The sequence below is a fragment of the Lepeophtheirus salmonis genome, chromosome 8, assembly GCF_016086655.4.
Source record: "Lepeophtheirus salmonis chromosome 8, UVic_Lsal_1.4, whole genome shotgun sequence".
Lineage (NCBI taxonomy): Eukaryota > Metazoa > Arthropoda > Copepoda > Siphonostomatoida > Caligidae > Lepeophtheirus > Lepeophtheirus salmonis.
This window is the reverse complement of record NC_052138.2, coordinates 38,518,904-38,539,337: the sequence shown is the minus strand read 5'-3', so window position 1 is coordinate 38,539,337 and position 20,434 is coordinate 38,518,904. Positions and strand designations below refer to the sequence as shown.

Genomic DNA, 20,434 nt, shown 5'->3' with positions numbered 1-20,434 from the left:
TTTTGACATAAAAATTATTCAGAATTTTGAGTTAAGTATCTAAAGCTAAGTCTAATTCTAATCAGACCAGATTCTTGGGCTTCGGAAGGCATGTTTGGTTTTTGTAATTTATTTGGGCTTTTCATAAAACAAGATTAATTCCCTGTGTTTCGCATTTTTTTTAAGGTACAGGTTATCAATTCGAAAATGTAGAACAAAAAAACAAACAAACACGGAATTATTGTACAAAGGAAAAAAGGGAGAACGTATATTATATACGAACTAAAAAAGGGAATTAGGAAAAGGATTATTGAGTTAATCTAAGTATGTATCCTCAATATGGTTGAAGAAGGAATAATGGCAAGTTAGCAATTGCTATGACAATAAAGAAATCTCAAGGTCAAATATTTGAATTGAAGTACTTTATATGTACCGAAATCAGTATTTTCACGTGGTAAATTATATCTAGCAATTTCAAGAGTGTCAAAAGGGGGGCAGGTTTGATTATATTTACATCAAATTGACAGAAAAAAAAAAGAAGGAGGCTTTACAATATAAATTTACCCATTATATAATTATTCCTGTAAGACTTGTAGATGAATACATTCATGAACTCTGTCAAAAATGGTTCCGTTATCGAATCTCCACCTCCTCATTATTTCTAGATAAGTCACACTCAGATGCAACGTAGAAGAGTTTCTCCATCCGTGGATTAGAAACGGAGACAAGCATAAACATGTTCTACAAGTGCTCAAGGATTCAAGGTATTTGGGAGCCCGTAGAGAGAAACATTCTTGCAGAGTACGGTATGAAACTAGACGTCCTAGACTGGCTCATAACGACGTCGAGTGGGCATGCGAACTGCAGAAAATTGAGAGTTTTGTAGTAAGAATCCTCTCGATACTCTACGCGATCCGGTGCAGAGGGAAGGAGATCACAGGCGATTTTGAGAAAGATATGGAACAATCAATCCGTTTCCTCAAATACTTCACAGATAGGAAGAATAGACCGACAAATGTGTATAGGAAAAGATGGATGGATGGTCGGAAAAAATATATATTATATTAGTGCTTTGTTTATAAATGTTTTTCTATTTTACAGTAATTAATGGTTTTTAAATAGTAGTTTTTATACTTATGTTTACATATCCTATCTATGATCAACCGGAATTTCTAAAAGGAAGGGATGAGCTCTCGCTCATCAACTCTCCAACCTGTTTCATTGACTATTTTTAAGAAAGCGTGTCCGTGCTAATATTAAATAAAAATAATTTATAAATACTTAATAGTAAAGACTAATACTTATATAGTATAAGAATCAACAGCTGACCTCCTTCTTGATCCCTGCTGAGATTTATTTCAAGATATCTCCCGATTTGTCGCTTCAATATATTTCTTTCTCGATGATTTTACCCTTTGAAATAAAGATATAATTTAGGTAATAAATTATTAATTATTTTTTGCACCGTTTCATAAGAAATATGACATTATCAATATATTTGAAATCTGTGTAACCTATGACATCCCAAATAAAATACTTGATTTTGTGATATTTAATGAAAAATAGTATCAAAAAATGTACCCTTAAATAAAAATAAGGGAAATGAAGACATAATTAGTGTTGACCATGAGATCAAGCCTTCGATACTGTCTAAAGATACACATAATAGTTCACTCCCCATACATCAAGCATTCCAAGAAGTCTTAAATTACATATAGCAGGTTTACCCACGGGCAATAATACTCATATTCTCCAAATGTAAAACTAGATAAACATTATACATTAAAGTTTAATTATTTTAGACATGATTTGACCCAATTAAAAAATATAAACAATGCAAATCCTATATAAACACCAGTTTTGATAATTAATAACTGATTACACGCCGAGAAAATGCATCTTTTTTAAAGTGTACACATCATCAATTTTTTTGGTATATATTCACCCAATAACTTAGAATTGTCATTTAATCGAATTTCTTCAAATTAGTTGTAACTTTCATTGTATTTTCGTGTATATACTACCAAAAATTTATTATATATTTTAGTAGGTAAGTATTCAATAATATTTGTATCCCTCAAGGGTAAGCATAGTCCTAATTCTTGGTCCTAAATTTGTCTTTGATGTTAGGAAAGACATCCTCTTGGTGTTGATATAGCGGTCGTTGTGTGTGTTGAAGACTACATCAGAAGTGAATATAGTTTCATCACAACACAGCAACAGTTTTTAAGGAGTCTTACTCTTCATCTTCTTGTCTTTCTCCAGGTCAGGAACATAGGAACTGTAGGACACATTGTCCAACCCCACTTTTACAAAAACTTAAAAACTTTTATAGCAATATAAAGTCATCCTTCTACTTTAAAAAGTTCAAGTCTACAAATTTTAAATTATAGTTTTTTGTCTATTCTAAAAACAAGTTATTTGTCAAATTTAAAATTTATAAAAAAACTTTCGGTCAAAAAAGCTCCCTGCCAAAGAAGAATGGCAATATTGGCTAGTGTTGTGTCAGTCCTCATTTATTCGTTCCAATCCATGTTTTAATAGTAATGCAATATAAAACAAATTTATTATATTTTTACGAAGTAATTTAATTTGTTCAATTATATAACGTAATATCACAAAGGAAAAACCCACTCAATGACGTCACAAAGGATGGATGATCAAATGAAACTGGAATGGAGTGTGGGCATCGTACTCAATGAGGATCGATACATCTCTAGTACCTCCCCCCACCTTCATAGAAACAAAATGTGCAAATGCCCCTAAGGACGTCACTTGCAAGTTCTTCATTTCATATTTAAATTGTAACTTGTATGAAATTGGCCCTAATGGAGTATTTGAAGGAGGGTAGGAGGTGAGTTCTCTCGGAGTCCATCCGTTGACTGAGGGACGAGGCCAGAGGAGATCATATCTAATTATCTAAAACATTACGACTTGTTCTTATATCTACCATGAATCATGACAGTAGAACTACTTTCTGGAATACTTTGCACTTGACGTACCAAAGTTACTTATTAAAAGGTTGCAATAAATAAATTTCAACTATCCTCTGTCGCTGTATCCAATTTTGAGATAGAAAGAATGACGTACGGACAAACTTATAAAGTATATCCAAAATTCGAAGAATGAAAAAAAAGAATTGTTGTTCAATTGTTATTTTTTTCCAAACCATTCTTAGTTTAAAATTTTATGTATTCCACTACGGTGAATTTTGATTTGGGCAATTTTCCTGGTAGCATAATTTAAGTAACAATGAACCTAATTATATTATTTTTTAGCCATTGGTAATTTTCAAAATGATAACTTGTCAAAATATGGAGTCAAATATGGATAATTTTGAAATATTTCAATCAATATTTGGAAATGTTGTAGAAAGAAATAATATGATTGCATCTTGTGTTTACCAAAAACTGAATGGAACTCCAGTTTTGAAGGAAACTTTACTTCAATACTTCTATGACGTGATTGACAATCTTTCATTTGAGCATAAAATCGCTATGTTATATCTTTATCCTGTACTGGGCTTAGAATTAAGATTCCACACACAAGAAAGCAAAAATGATCAGGTAGTTAATCTTCAATTGAAAATATTTCTTAAATACAGGGCTACCCTAAGTATTGCTCGGGATTTTGTTTTAAAAAAAAAATCACCGGTGGTGGCGGGTTACCACATCTACATCGTGTAGATGTAATTTATTTTTAAAACCTTTGCTAATCATACTCCTCAAACCTAAAATTTATCCATGTCGAATAAAAAGATTATGTGGTTTCAAATGTTCCTTGTTTGGGGGAGAAAAAATGACACATTTTTTAATTTTCGTGCTTCCTCACAAAACCTTTTAATTTTGACATGGTATGTTGTTGTTTAGGATTGAATTTATAATATGCCAATTACGCAAAGTGTCAATTTTTGAAAAAAAATATTCACATTTCTATTAAACTAAATTTTTTAAATAACTTTCTAAAAATATAAATCATTTTTCAACGGGCTTTATTAGTAAAACCAATTCTTAATATTTGTTAAAGGAAGATGTTTCTTTATTAAATAGAAATAAATGTTTCATTTTATTTTTATGATGAACTTATAATAGGAAAAATCAAGTTCTTCATATAGTCCTACTATTCTTAAGATGATATTTAGAATAGAATAACAATGCTTGCCTTGCTTAAATGTTTAAAGCTTAAGTCCTTTCAGAGATATTTGGGTGTCGAAAGAGTGGACAAGCAATCCCTTGATAAACTACGATCCTTGAATAGAAAGTTCATGAATAAATTTGGGTTTCCGTATGTTATTTGTGTTAGAGAAAACACCTTTGATTCCGCATTGGAAGAAATAAAAGATGGATATAATCATTCATATGAAGAAGGAGTACATTTTGGAATTGAGGAAGTTAAAAAAATTTGCAAAATTCGCATACAAGATATTTTTAAAACATATGAAAGTTCTAAACTGATTCAATTTGTAAGATTTTATTGATCTGTCGGCTTGAAAGATATTTCAAGTTAATTGAGGCTAACCTATTATTGATTAACTATTATTAATATAATAAATAAATATTTTTTTGAATCATGAAAAATTATTCAAATTTATTTTCTATTTTTAAACATTTTGTTAACTTTACCTTATCGTAACATTTCACACAAACGGAAACAAAAACAATACACACAAAATCAGTTGGTAGTTAGATAATTCTTTCAGGCTATGAAATGATCCTAAAATAATTGTTTGAATTTTTGAAAGATTAACAAGAGCAATTTAAAATGCACCAATCAAAGCTCAAAACACCAATTAGGAGAAAAGAAGCAGAAAATTGACAGTGGAAAACAAAATACACTTTATATTTTTGTATTAGCGGGGTAAGACGTTGTATAGTATTGCAACTCTACTGAATTGGGTTCCAATACCGCAGCCCAGTCCAAATCCTATCTGTTGGTCTTTAAAAAAGATAAAATAGATCCCTCATGACGTATTTTAGAGGTTTTTTCCATTTTTGAATGATTCTATTATATAAGATAATCTATATTGAGAAAACTAAGTGTTTGTTTTTGTATATCGGATTGTACTTATATAGGAAAACGAGTCAACGGTGATCCATGATGTATATCATAAACATATTTGATAAAAAAATAAATAATGTAGTTGTATTAATGAAATATTGCAGGCGTGTGTATATAAGCTATATGTACACGCCTCCAATACTTACGTGTTTCATTTTAATGGAAGCAAGAAAATTGTGTATATAATGGGCATTTAAAAAAAAGTGGAAATCAAAAAGTTAACCCTGACAATTTGAAGAATGTTTTGGTAGAGATAAGTTACAATCAGCTATGACAAGGGAGGAGAAGGAATGGGATAAAAACAGGAACATTAGCAACAATTACTCCAACAAAATGGAGTATCCAGCTGTCATTATTATTTTTTTAAAGTGTAACTTAAAGTAAATTAAAGAATAGCGGATATAAAAAAGCTTGTTGCATTAAAATTTGACGCATCTATGTCAATCCAACTCGGATTCATTTTAATTCAGCCAAAAACAAAAATTGTCTCGTGAATAATTATTTTAGAGAAAAAAAAATAATTTGTACGGGTTACAGAGATGGGAACATCAGTGAGAAAAGTATCTAGAGTTATAGAGATTTAAAAAAACAGAAAAAATGTCTTGTATGTTTGTTAGGCCGGAAACATTTGAGACCATCCTCCTATGAAAATATTTAAATAAAATATAAATGTTGGTATGTTAAAAGGAATTGTATTTGTTTTCATTAGAAAAGACTCTTTCAAACAAAAGTACTCCTCAAGTAGTGTTGTGTCATTCCTCATTTAGGACTAAAGATCGCAGCCCATTCATTTCAGTCTCGGTTCGGTCAAATTCAGTCCTTTATGACGTTACATAGCTTTATTTCTCCAATTTTTAATCAGTTCTAGTACTGACAGTCTTAAGGACCGATCCTTAAACAGGACTAGACTTCATTGAATAAAAAAGGACTGACAAACCACTATTCAGCAGTCGTTTCAAAATATTAATTTGTTTTCCCTAACTCATATTACCATTTTTTCAATCTTCATGATGGAACACATCATATGAATGGAATTAAGTATTATTGTATTGCGTACTTATGTGGGAGAGTGCTCTTGAAAAACACTTTGGGTACACAAGGGTAACACTTGTGAATTTATTTTGGAATTATCTTCTATATAACTAAGTAAAAATATAATACATATCTTCCTTTTATCTAAATATTAAATCCGACTATCCGTATGTATGTGTGACAGGGTTCACAGTCCTATAAAAGCTGTGAATTTTGCCAAAAAATGGTACGTAGTTTTTCAGGCTCCAAAAACGGTTATATGAACATTTTTTTTGGCTTTAAGGTCATGCCAGACTTAAAATAGCATTTTTTCTAAAAACATTTTTTTAACATACAAACGACTACTTAATAAAAAACATAAAATAAGACCGTAAAATTATAAAAACTATTTTTACTGTGTGTACGACCGCTACAAATGGCGAAAAGCAGGGAGTTCTAAACATACGGAAGACTCACAATTTTTATTGCAACCTTTTTGAGTTGCTGGTTCGGTCCTTTGCGCTATTATTTAGTATATTATATTTACAGAGAGAATCGGTGTAAAGAAAAAAACAACAAAGGAAAGCGATTAGATAAGGAACAAAACGGTTGTATAATAAAATAAACATATATGAATTTCAATATAATAATAACATTTTCCCTACACTAAAACTATTTTAAATGTAGAAGGTTTTCTTCTTTATAGCAGTAATTTATTTTCTCCCTCCAAATTCAGAAAAAAGGCAGTTGATAGTAACAAAGATCTTCATTCTCTTAATTCTATATGTGTCGCTCCAGCCTTCTCCTTGCGCTCTTACAAAAAAACATCTTTTATTATATTATTTTATAAGTAGCAACATAATTTTTTACTGTTCCTCATTTGTAAAATTTGGATTCAATCCTTGATTATTCACATAATATCTCGGAACATTCTAATAATCGTAAAGGCAATAATGTCGAGACTGGGATTAAAGGAGCTGTGTAAGAAAATCGATGTAATGTGATTAAACTGAATCTATAATTACTTTTTTTGAACGATTATTTTATTAATTATAATCATAAATTGAAGAGACAATTATTTTGATGTGGTTATATTTTGTATGTATCTAATGAATTTGAAATCATGTTCCCCATCTTTTTTCATAAGGCCAGCCTGTTGTAGTGTACCAAATTGTTGCTGTGGATATGAAAATGGTCCAAAGGACCGTACATTGTCTCTACGTGCGTTCCTTCATGATGAATACTTAAGATTGACCTGGCTTAGAGCTAGTTCTAGGTATGCCGGCTCCGTCTAAGCATCTAAAATTCACAAGTTTGCTCTCTTCATTTTCAAGAGGTAATTTGTGCTGATCCCATCGTTGTCGTCATTTTTGTGTCAGGCAAGTTGAAGTAAATACAACCCATTAAAAGAGATCCAGAACGACACAGACAATAACAGAGAGACATGGAGGAAAATATAGTTATACACGGTTGTTCATAAGTTTTAAATTTCTCATTTTACATAGTAATCATTTTGGCGCCAAATCAGTCAATTTTGAATCTGATTGGCTGATATTGAAAAGAGATGCAATCCTCATCAAAACGTATCAATAGGGTCAAACAAATTTTCACTCCCTCAGTAGTAATGCACTACTTACGGAATGAAGTTGAAGCTTTTTTTAACCCCGTAAAAACGCCAATTCAAATTTATCGACTTCTATCCGGAAAATAAGCTTAAGTTTGATTAAATATAATGTTAAGAAGCTCCACGAAACTGGAAGTATCAATAAGAGGCCGAGATTAGGTCTTCCCAGAACTGCACGAAACCGAAAGAATATCGAGATAATTCGACTAAAGATTTATCGTCTAATTGTTGCAACTCTTTTCAAAAATTTTTGGCTACTCCAACTGAAGAACAAATCAAACAAAATATTGAACATTTACGGCGTAAAGAACGAGCATATGATAATAAAAAAGAGGACAATATTTGCAATATTGGTACATTAGCTCTAACATTTGACTTGAAGCAAGTGATAACGGCACCTCAAATATTGAATGGCAAAACACAATGTAAGCATAAGTTCAATACCTAAAATTTTACGTTTTATTAACTTCAAGCAAATAAAGGTAATAGCTTTTATTGTACTCAAGCCGAAGTTTGTAGAAGTATCAACGAAATATTCACTGCAGTAATTTGTATCTAAACATACTAAATGCTACAAAGAAAATATTATAACGTTATTTTGTTTAGTAATAAATGTGGTAGGCAAAAACAGAATAAGACCCTCATTATTGTAACATTATTGTTTCTCAAAACTTCAAAGTGCATAAAAACTGTTATTCATAATTTTTTTGCAAGTAGTATTATTCAAATTGAATGTTATTCCGTGCACAGTGGTATATAAAAGCAGCAGCAAATCAAGAAATAGGGTTTCCATATGATTTTATGATAATTATCAAAACATAACAGAAGTTAAAACACCTTTATGATATATTTGAGCAGCGTCATAGGACATGGGACCAAGTGTCCTTATCAGTCTATCGGTTCAAGCGGTTTTGGTTCTTGAACTGCTAGAACTGGAACCGTCAAAGTCGAAGCGAGACCGCAAAACCGGTTTGTGTGCTTCTTTTCGTTTGTAGTACTTTTCTGTATATTTATAATCTTTTGATATTCCATCTACATAATATTATGCAATTGAAAACACGTCGTTACATTTATTGTATCATGCAACCATTCCTCCAAAACGTAACAGAAAAAAGGGAAGGTTTGGGGTAGACTATGGATCCAGGTCAACTTCTAAGCTTGTCAGGGATCACTATAATATTTCTTAGGCCAGTGTTTCCCGAACTTTACTATGCCAAGGCCACCTACACATATATATTTTTAGCTGAGGCCCCCTTTTATAGGAAACATTTGTACTAGGTTTGTGTGGACTGAAATCAATTATCAATTATTCATCTTCCTGCACCTCTCACGGGGCACACCTTGAAAACCCTTATCTTGAGCAACCGTAGTTTTTGGGTCCCCTGCTGGAACTTGGGGTACTATACATTCGCCATATAAGGTAGCTGCACCCTCGTTTGTATTTAATATAATTTTCTGGTCCCAAATTTTCTAGAGACCTACCTTGTTTTAAGTGCCTGTTAACAAATTGACGCTGTATAAAAAATAACCTAGACTGAATACCGGAACTGAGGCCGATTAAGTTGAACCTAGACTGTTGAAATGAAAGAACCGAGACCATGACCAATAGAAGCACTGAACCTGAACCGGGCAAAACCTTGCATGATAAATTATATAAATGAAAGAGCAATGACAAAAGCTGCATTCACTGGTATAATGAAAATCAAACAAATTGTGTTTAAAGCTCAAGTCAATAAAGAGCAAGTTAAAATGGAGAAAAAATATTGGTAAAACATTTAATCTTATTTTTTTTTAAGAAATAGAGGGACATGAACTGTTTAAGGGTAGTAAGCTTATACTACCCTTTCCTGAGAATACAATGCATCTGACTTTAATCAAATTTTACAGGAGAGCCAATAATGTTTTTGGAGTTGGCCACTCATATTCAATGAGGATAAGGGATTATAAAAGGCTGATTTCCAGACTAGAATTTTGTCCTATGTCGAATGTACTAATTTTAATTTCAAATTATATACAAATAACTAACCTTGTAGGTATAGTAGATGACGTTGTAGCATCAGCAGTTATTTCAGAATGTTCAAAAAGAGCTCTTAGAAATAATGTGTGAAAACGTCAGGTTGTCAGGATTTCCACGTTGATTTTAAGTTTCTCTTTTATAAACATAACCGCAGATCATATTTTTTACAGCTATTAACTCACGTTGTGTATATATCACGACATTATCTCGTTAATAAATAAATATCCATAGTATTTTGTTGTCAGCTTTCGATTCCCTCGTCGTAATTAATATGTACTTCATGGCTTTTTCATAATTTTTTTTAATAAATAAACAAAGTAATAAGTTATAATATATATATGGTCTGTTTTCGAAAGGACAGGAGTACAATTTCTTGTTGATCCTTTGTTGTATACAGGGTGTCCACGATAAATTGAAACTATCTTAAAATTCAACCTTCTTGATAAAAATGGAATTTGGAGTGTATTTGTTAATATGAAAAAGTTAGGCATGATATTAAACAATAAATTTATTCAACATGTCCTCCCTCAGCAGCCACCATCTTCTCCATCCTACCCCTAAAGGATTTGCATGCCCTGATGACTTCCCCGGAATCGACAGCATTCCACTCCCTCGTAATGGAGCCCTTTAGGGCTGCGATGCTCTTGTGGCTGACCTTGCACACCTCCCTCTCCAACTTCCCCTACCAGTAGTAATCAGTAGTAGAGGTTAGTGGTCCTCATGGCGATGTGTGCAGGCACTGAGTCTTGTTGGAATATGAACTCCCTCCCAGCGGACGTATCCTTCATCCAGGGGATAACGAACTCCTCCATGACTTCGCAGTACCTTATCGAGTTAGCCCTTTCCTTGGGATTGAAGAAGAAAGGAGGCATCACCTCACCGGTACTGCAGATAACATCCAGGGTCATCCCGGAGGCCGGGAACTTTGTGGTGAAGACCGCAGGGACCTCTTCTCTCTCCTTGGCAAGCCACCTGTCATTCTGGACGTTGGAGCTTCTGTCGACCGTTCAGTTCTTCTCGTCGGAGAAGAAGATGATTCTTCCTCCATAGCTCTTCAGGTCATTGAGGAGACGCTTACCGTTGGTGAGCCTGGCGGCCTTCATGGATGCCGTGAGGATGTGTTGTTTGGCCATTCGGTATGACCTGTACCCGAGGTCTTCATTCACAGCCTTGGAAACTAGCTGCTTGCTCACTCCACGGTTCTTGGCCAACCTGGACAAGGAAGTCCCCGGCGAAGCCTTGATGGACTTCCGGAGACCTTCAAGGAAACGGGGAGTGCGGATTCGGTCACTTCTCATGTTGTGGGCCTTGCGGCAGACCTTCCCCTCAACCTCCCAGGCATTGAAGACCCGGTACACCGTGGTCTTGGGGTAGTTAAGAAGCTTGTAGATAGCAGAGGGCTTGTGTCCCGCGCGAGCCAATTCGAGGATGGTGTCTCTCCTTGCTTGTTCCATGATAAACTATTGTTTGTTGTCAAAACAATTGTGGTGGAAGTTATAGTGTATTGTTCACGCAATCTTTTATATTAGTATGATTTAACCCGAATATCCACATTATGGATCTGGCTGAAGTTTAAAGTAGTTCCAATTTATCGTGGACACATTGTATATATATATTTGGCCATCTTATTATCCCTATAAAACATTTTTGGAAAATAAATAAAATTCCAATGTATAGCTACCCTTTTATTAAAATGTTTTAATTTTAATTAAAATTACTAGGTAATATTATAATACCTACAGTATCGAATAAAACACTATGTAAGGTTATAATGTTGTTTTAATATATAATTCATTTGAAAAATTGTGGAGAAATAATATTATAGTCTGTTTGTACTTAAGAGATAAATAACAGTTGGTAGGATTGAATCATTTGGCAATTTACCAACTGATTTTGGGCCTTTTTATATTTCTTTTTGGAGAAAATGTTACATGATACAATAAAGGTAACGATGATATGGACTTTAAAGACAATTCCTATGTAAAATGAAAGAATTATAATAAAATAGATTTTTGATATGTGTGAAGTGTAAAAAGAAACACAATTATACACAAAAAAACATGTGACTTCAATTCAAAAATAACGTACAAATCATAAATTGGGGCAGGATATTTGACATAACGAACAATGTATAAGGTTTACCTATACTTAACCGGTGCAACTCCAACTGGTCAACTATAAAAACATTAAGAAGGTGTATTGTATTATTGGAAGTTACACAATATAAAATTATAAGGTATATACATAATGCAACAATTTAAAGGTTAATGTTGAACAAAGATTGTGAAAAAAGACAACAATTAATTATTATAATTGCATTTATACATTAGGGTGAGTCGTTTTAGGGGTGCTTGATTACATTTTTTAAATTTTGAAAAGCAGGATATCGGGAAAAAGGGTTTATTGGTGTTAATATAATTTGAACAAAATATAAGCTTGGGGAAATTGTTTTTTAGAGGTTTTCCAAGGCATATACATTTTAAAAATGTGTCATGTAACTGATTTTGTTTGTGAAGTTGACTAATCCCATTAACTCTATCGCAAAGGCAAGCAAGACCATAACTAGGAATTTTTATTTCGCAGTGTGTCTTGCTGACAAATGTTTGACCGAATATATTTTATTTATAAATACGAAATTTGTAAAAATACATTTTTTTGAGAAATATTGGTGTAAAAAAATTTTTGGAACAAGTTTGGTGGAATAACTTTTCTTTTGGATAAGGAATTTTTTTAAGAAATCTTACATTCAGAATTTTATATAAGACTAATTTGAACATTTTTAAAGAAGACAACTGTTGGATTACAGAAAAATTCTAAATTTTGTAGCAACAAAAAAACAGATTTTTAAATATGGCGTATTTTGCTTTATCTAGTTGGTAATCTGAACAAGTTTTACAATTTTTCATAGCTGACGAAGTTATTACCGGTTTATGGATGGCAAAACATAGAAGCATAAAATAATTGTGTAAATTCAGTGAGTCCACGTTCGTGTGAGATGTCTGGTTAGTCTCCCTCTCTAAAGTGCCCTACACAATCAAGTCCTACAGGTACAAATAAGGCGAAGATGATGACCACATGTCCTTTTGTCAAAAATCAGCCATGTTGTTGGCGCAGAACTTCTGGCATTTGGTCGATGTGTGTGAGGATGCACCATATTGGATCCACATATATTGTCCTCTGGATAGGTGGCATGGAGCCATGGCAGTATAGTGAACCTCAGCACCTTATAGTAGGCCTCCTGGCCGATGTTCTCCCCAGCCTTAAAAAAAGAAGAGAGGTATCTCCTTGCTGTCGGACGCCATGAAGCCCAGGACCATTGATTGGGCCGGATGTTTTGTACGGAACACCCCCTTGACCTCCTCTGGCGATCCCCAAAGCCAACAGTCGTTACGACACTTGTAGACCTTGTCCATGGTGAAAATATTCTCCGCAGAGAAAATTTTTACTATGGATCCATTAAAAATTGATCCACGCACGAACTTTCTTACGCCTCAACAGTCTCCTTTCCTTTGAGCTTCTGTCAACAGGTGGTGCGGGGTCCTTGTGTAAGAGGACACCCCAAGTACTCCTTCACAACCCTCCTGATTGTCCCCTCGTCCACGTCAAACTCCTTAGAGAGGCGATTCATGAATTTTGTGGGGACCTCCTTGATCTTCTTGTTCAGGTCCCCCAGAAACTTAGAATCCCTTTTCAAGTTGTGTCCCTCACTTCCTTCTTTCCTTGAGAGGTATTTTCCATCCTTTTTAATCTTGGCCACCTTGAAAATGAGGCTCTTGGAGCACATCACAATGTCCATAATCTCTGCCACCTCAATTTTGGCATCCAGAAGGATGCCAGAAGGCTATTTTAATTACATAATTAGCATTTAATAACAGTCCACGTTTTGCTTCCCAACCCTGTATATAAATAAAGCTTCAACTGAATTGAAGAACCTCCAAAATACGTTCAATTGTTCTGAAATTTCGGCGTGGGATAGTTTAATAAAGTTTTACAAATTTCCTTATATCTCTCACAATTGATTTCTAAAATTTTGATTTTTGATCCACTCTAATATACACAAACGTACACAACAAAGTGTGGAATAATATATTAATTCTGTTGGAAAATAATAAATATTTTTAAACACTTTTAAATAAAAAGAAGCGATGGTCAAAAATTAATTATAATAAATTAATAAAATGAAAGTTTACGCAACAGATGCTAACAAAATAATATAAAACTAACAACCTCTTGTAATTTAAATATGGCTTTAAACAAGTGGTTGTCTTCCAGGATACCTTTATCTTTTAATTTCAGGAAAATAATCGAGAAAATTATTTTTCCCTGATAAATTCAGATACAAATTAATTTATTTTAAAAAAAATAAAAAAAACTAATTTTTAACATTTCAAAAATTCATGGCTATTCACAAAAAATTCAAAAATTAAATTTTTTGGAAAACAAAATCTAAGGAGGAAATGATTGTAGTATCAAAAGATGATTGGAATTTATTCCACCCCATCTGAAAATCTAAAAGAGTTTTTTGGGGGTTGCCTTATGTGTGTTAAAAAAGAAAAATCGTTCAAGCGATAAACCTCTTGATTTTTTAAGTTCGTAAGTAGTCTTTGATATATAAAATATTTTGGAACACTTTATAAAATAATTTATATCTTGTTAAAATTACATTTTATTCAAAAATATAAAGATTTTTATATTTATTTCCAATCTTAGAATAAATACCTATTTCACATGTTATTAATATTTTTATTTTATTTTGTTAGGATATTATTGATTTTCAGGGTTTCTCTCTGGACCTTGAAATAACACTTAAATTGACCGGAACTCTTGGGATAACAAAAAAAGTATGAAGTGATAATTTATAATTTTTTATCGCTATGTTTATAATTGCTTGTTACTTATTTTTGGGCGGTAGTTTTTGAATAGTAAATCTCAAAACCTCTCAAGTTTTACCTCCTGACGTCTCAAAAATGAATTCTATCTTCTTTCGTTTTGAATAATAACATTATTAGATATTGTAGGCGGAGTTAAGGAATTCCCGTTTTCTTCATGCTATAGAATTCAAGTTGTAAGAAAAGTGATGAAAGAGAGTATAATTATAAATTATACGATTTATATAATTGGAAATACAAAGTTACGTAGATTTATTTTTATAATAATTATTTCAATTCTATTTTATTAATGTAATGATGGTAAATTTATTGTTTTTATGAGAGGATTGAGCAAATGGATTTTGTAACCAATACAAGTCATTTAACAAAAGTTGATGATGCAGTAGTTAATATGTCTTTGGGAACTTGAGTTTCTATAATAATGGAATTGAATTGAACCAATTAAACAATGATTTTATGATATAATTATTATTTCAGTCAAAGAATAATTTTATGGTTTAGGTATTCAACTAATTATATGCTAATTCTATTCCAAAACTTTTTTTTATGAAGCTAAGGCTTATTAGATTACATTGGTTACTATTCAATTTAATTATAATTATTAAATTTATTAATGTCAATATAGGTCTGATGTTTGCTCGAAGTTAAAGTACAAACACACCTCGATGAAATATGTATTGGATTATAATCAAATATTTAAATATACACATGACCTCGATGAAAACCATGAATTGTTATTTAACGAATTATAATCTTTTACTCAATTCAAGTCATCCTTCTGCTATCACTCAGAGACAGCATCAAGTGCAATTCAATGTCTATCAAAGTCATAAAAAGCATTGCCTTCCTGAAAAATTATACATAATTATAAAAAGTTATGATTTGGGGTGCAAATTGTCCTTAAGTCCACCTATTTTGATCGTGTAAATTAATTGTAAAATATGGTGTTTATGGTCAGCTGTCGATTTTTTTCTTCTTGTATTTTATTAAAGTTCTGAATGTTGATTTGTTGAACTCCGGCTCAATCTTGTTAAACTACAATTTCTTTGTAAAATTTCTAATAGTTTGTAAGGGGAAGTTACCTTAATTTCATCTCGAAATTATTCGTCCAAAAAAAAACAGGGGGAAAAACCCAAAATCGGGGGGTAGTTTGACAATCCTTCCCAACAATGGAATTATAATTTAATCATTGTTAGGAATTGCTCATAGATTAACAAGAGCTAATTCGATTTCAACCAATCAAAGTTTAAAACACTGATAAGGTTCATATGAGTAGAAACATCGGCAGTTAATAATAAAATATGATGTAAATTTATGTGTACGTGGAGTAAAGCCACATAAGGAAAAGTAACAACAACACTGGCTTACAGCCATGGGCCAAATTGTCAATCTGTTACACCATTTGGTCCGAGCCAGACTTAGCAGGATTCTTCTCTCCTTTTTTTTTGTTTGTTTGTTTTCTTCAACAAAGCAGGACTTTGGACGATTTTGACCGCTTTCGTGTAACAAGGCTCGGGTAAATCACCATCGATGTGTCTTCATCATCCTTTTACACACATTTACATAATTTTTGGAGTAACCGAGTAGTGCACCCGTCTGCTTTAGCCAAAAATGCCTTGCCTATTTTACCATTTAAAATGCACAAAATACACAAAAGTGGACAACGTTTTTGTTCCTCATTAAAAGAAAACAGGGATATACTGCGCTTACGGAAGCATCATGAGCAACTGACGTGGCAGAGGGGCATTCCTACTATACGTATTCGCCAGTAATATGTTTTGTATTAAAACTGGTTTGTAGGTGGGATGGTATTAGAGAAGAGAAAATCGCGAACGTATCAAAGAACTACCCCTTATTTATTCCCAGAACGGTCCCCACCCAGTTTAAAAGCCATGTATGGTCCCATGATTATTAGTTATTATTCCTAACTCGTTTTGGCATTTTTTTAATATCACTTTTTGTAAGGAGGAAGAAAAGGTTAAGAGATACAATATACCCATTATAACTTACATCGTCTGTACAACAAGTGGATTACGTAAACTCTCAATATAATCCCTTCTCCTTCTACAATCCAATTATGTATATTGCTAGAGCCTGTGAATTGTGTGACACTTGACTTGAGTTCTCTTATAAAATAATGTGTATATGTATATCAGCTGAGAATAGGGTTAAAGGTCATTATTCTCTTCCTCGATTCGTTTTCTACTTCTGGAGGTTTGTGTAAAAGCATAATAACAGTGTATCATGGTATGTACATATATATTAGAGGGTCCCGTTTTTTGGTGAATCTTGGGGGCAATAAAACGTTTTCATATGAGGTCACAATTTTGATATCGTCCATTATGGGGGCCTAAACAACCAAGTTTTATAAAAATGGAAACATTTTTTTTATTGATATGAAGGAAAATATTTAAATATTGGAAGTCAAAATAGGACCAAGAAATAGAAGGACTTAAACCTTACTATTTATAAAAATTGAATCTCCATATTGCCTAGTTTTATTTTATAAAAAACATGTTATTACATAGTCTTGCTTCCATGTTGTAGATGGAATGGAAATTGATATTTTTTTCTAACTCTCCAACTTTTCTCGTGACTAATCGATCAAAAAACAATTGTACAAATTTAGTTATTTTTAGGAATTTTCTGTACAAACTACAGTGATTTAATTCAAATATTAGTGCTTATAATTGGCATCAAACTGTATTCAATGCAAGTGTGAAGCCTTTGTTTATTCATAAGCCCATTTGATGGAGGTTTAACAATGTTTAATGGAAATGTGTTTATTTGATGTAGTAAAAATAACAACTTTGAACCCCCCAAAATGATGTCTCCGTCCATTATGATGCAATTTATGACGACAGTAAATTCACTTTATAAAAACTGGATCCTCAGATCATTTTAATTTTACAAAACGGGGTCAAAATAGATCGTTTTAGGCTTTTCGTAGCATCCCAAATATAGTATCACTACTCAAAGTACCAGGCATTACCCGTAGTAATTAGGAATTGACTAAAACACAATTTTTTTCTTTCATAATATAGAAAATAACTCCTCCATTAATCATGAGTGTTACTTTACATTTTTCATGAGCATACTCACACGCAACTACTCAATACAATAATACTTATATCAATACGTATAACGTGTCCTCTCCTCAAGTATAAAATAATTATGATAACAATTTGAGGGGAAAATAGTGATATATATGTGGGGATCACTTATAATTACTTTAGTCTTAAGAGCGCTCATTAATAAAACAAACAAACTTCCTATTAAAATACCGGCGTTCATATTGTATTCAAATCTTAACATGTATTCAAAATGCACATAAATTATGATTTACATACATAAGAGACCAATGCACAAACAGAAACAATTCTCTTGTTATACATGCACAACCCTGTAATATTTCATGAATACCACACCATTATCATTTTTATATCAAATATATTTATATGATTTACACGAGGGAGCATTATATACAGTAAACCCTTTATATACGTTCGATGCTATAGTTCATTAATACGCCAACATTAAATTTTATTAGATCAAAATATGTTTATGATTTGCATCATGGAGTACTTTATACATACAGTGCGCCCCGTGACTAGTTGTCATACATTCAGACAGACAAACTTTGCTTCATTAATATGAATGAGTCAAAAGTTGTACTTGATATATTTTCCCGTATCTTGAAGCTCTTAAATGATTAAAAACAAGATGCCCAGCATTTGTGAGAGATCTCAAACATGAACCCGAAAAAAGGGCAGTCTAATGTATGTGTGTATATAAAGTTTAATTATTATAAACATCTATGTACATACAAGGCTCCTGCGCCATCTTCTCCGGGGATGAGAATGATGAGGTATATTTAGAGTTGAAAGAATTGACCAAAACAATGTGTATGTATACGTAATGAAACTACGTTTTTCATGAAAAGAAACGACCTTTGAGACCCTAAGAACACGAAGAGCTAGAGAGAGAGAGAAAAAAAAAGATGAAATTATGCAAATCATCCCCTGGTTTAAAAAAAATAAAATTAAAAGTAAGGGAGGAATTACAGCCCTACGTATTTATAGAAAGAATGAAAAAATCCTTTTTTTGTTCTTGATTCTCTTCTGCCTTTATTCTTAACCTCACACCTGCTCCCTCATCTACTTCTTCTTCTACTGAAGAAGAAAGATTCTGATGGTGGGAAAATCTCATTGATTTGACTTATTAAAAACCACTACTTTGGGTATAATATTTTTATTTTTATTATTATTGTTAATCTCTAATCTATCTACCTAAATATACGTATAAATAAAGAGAAGAATAAAATAAGAAATAGGGATGGGCTCCGTGACCAAAGCTCAGAAATGAGTATTTAAACTTCTCAAAGGAAATGATTTTATATATTATTTTTTCCAGTCAAAGAAATAACACATTTACACATATTTACAAGGTGTTGTTACATCAATAACACAAAAATGTACAGTGTATTTTATGGTCTGCCGTTGATTTGTCTATTTGTTTTCTCCTAATCACTGTTCTGATAGTTGATTGGTTAAAAACTATAATTACATCTGCAACAAAGTTGGTGGTTTGTCAGTCCTTATTCAGGATTGGAGACTGCAGTCCCGTCCAGTTCACACTAGATCCCATCCATTTCAGTCCGGCGTATTACTCCTAAAGATTGATAAAGTGGGTCCCTTGATGACATTACTAAATTTTAGTTCTTCTTTTTAAATCAATTCGTTTACAACAGTCTGAAAAACCGGTCCCAAGGGCTGAAAGTATCGGTCCTTAGACTGGAATGGACTGAATTAATAAGGACCGACACAACACTCGTCACCAGGATTACGGCAAAAGTTACAGATCGATTTTGATCAAACTTGAGATTGTATATTGTCACAGTCAAAGGACATTTAATTTTTAGAGGCAAAAGGTCGGGGTAACACAAAACGTAATAAATGCATAATTGACCATAACTTTGGAACAAATTTAGATACATATCTAAATTTCATTTTAGGGAGAGGTTTTGAACTTAAGCAAATGCCCATTCTAGTCCACTCTTGTTTTGCTATGAACAATTTCCAACAATTATAATATAAAAATTCCATTGTAAGGAAAAATTGGCTAACTGCTATCAAATGATTTTAAGGCCTTTTCCTGCTTCTTTTTTACGTAAAGGTTGCGATATATATATAATCTAAAAAAGCGTTAACTTAAACCAAGTGCCCAATAATTTTGTAACCATTCTAAATTTGAGAACTGGAAATTTCCGCTTAGTGCAATTACACACTTATAACAGGTGGCCGTTAGATCTGGTTTGACTGTATATGTTTGAAAGCTTCGGAGTAATAAATATTCATCATAATTTGAATCTATATCAGTCTCAACCAGGGGCGTTGCTAGTTTTGATCCACCCCCAAAATTATAAGACTGTAATATAATTTTTTTAAATAAATAGGTAACACTATATAGTGTTTAGTTCCGTTTGAAAAGCTTGGACCGGTCTTAGACTTAATTCCTTTTGTAAGATCATAACTAATTCGCTCCAAATTTGTAGTCTGGACTGGTCTTGTGGTAAATTTCTACAAAAAATCCGTCTTGATCGGTCGTACATGAAAAAAATGACTTTGTGCTTGTTTTATAGACAATAAAATATATTTTTTTTGTTATCAACCACATTTTTTAGAAAAAATAATCTTTAGTTGACGGTTCACATCAACAAAGATCTATATCAGTCGATAGAAAATCACAATGAAGGCCGTATCGAAAAAAAAATTTTACGGTCTCGGAACGAGCTTGAACACAACGTAACACTATTCCTTCTTCATCTTTTCTCTCTCTAAAAAAAAAGGTCGTTAA

General features: G+C 32.5%; 1 protein-coding gene across 1 annotated transcript; it reads left to right on the top strand.

Annotated features, from left to right (window-relative positions):
* Window positions 1-1,944: 1,944 nt before the first annotated feature.
* LOC121122978 (2-oxo-4-hydroxy-4-carboxy-5-ureidoimidazoline decarboxylase) lies at window positions 1,945-4,559 on the top strand. Its single transcript, XM_071890456.1, has 3 exons — window positions 1,945-2,029; window positions 3,258-3,545; window positions 4,175-4,559. Exons 2-3 carry the CDS (start codon window positions 3,276-3,278, stop codon window positions 4,454-4,456), a joined length of 552 nt encoding a protein of 183 aa, XP_071746557.1. The 5' UTR covers window positions 1,945-2,029; window positions 3,258-3,275; the 3' UTR covers window positions 4,457-4,559.
* The last annotated feature ends 15,875 nt before the right edge of the window (window positions 4,560-20,434 follow it).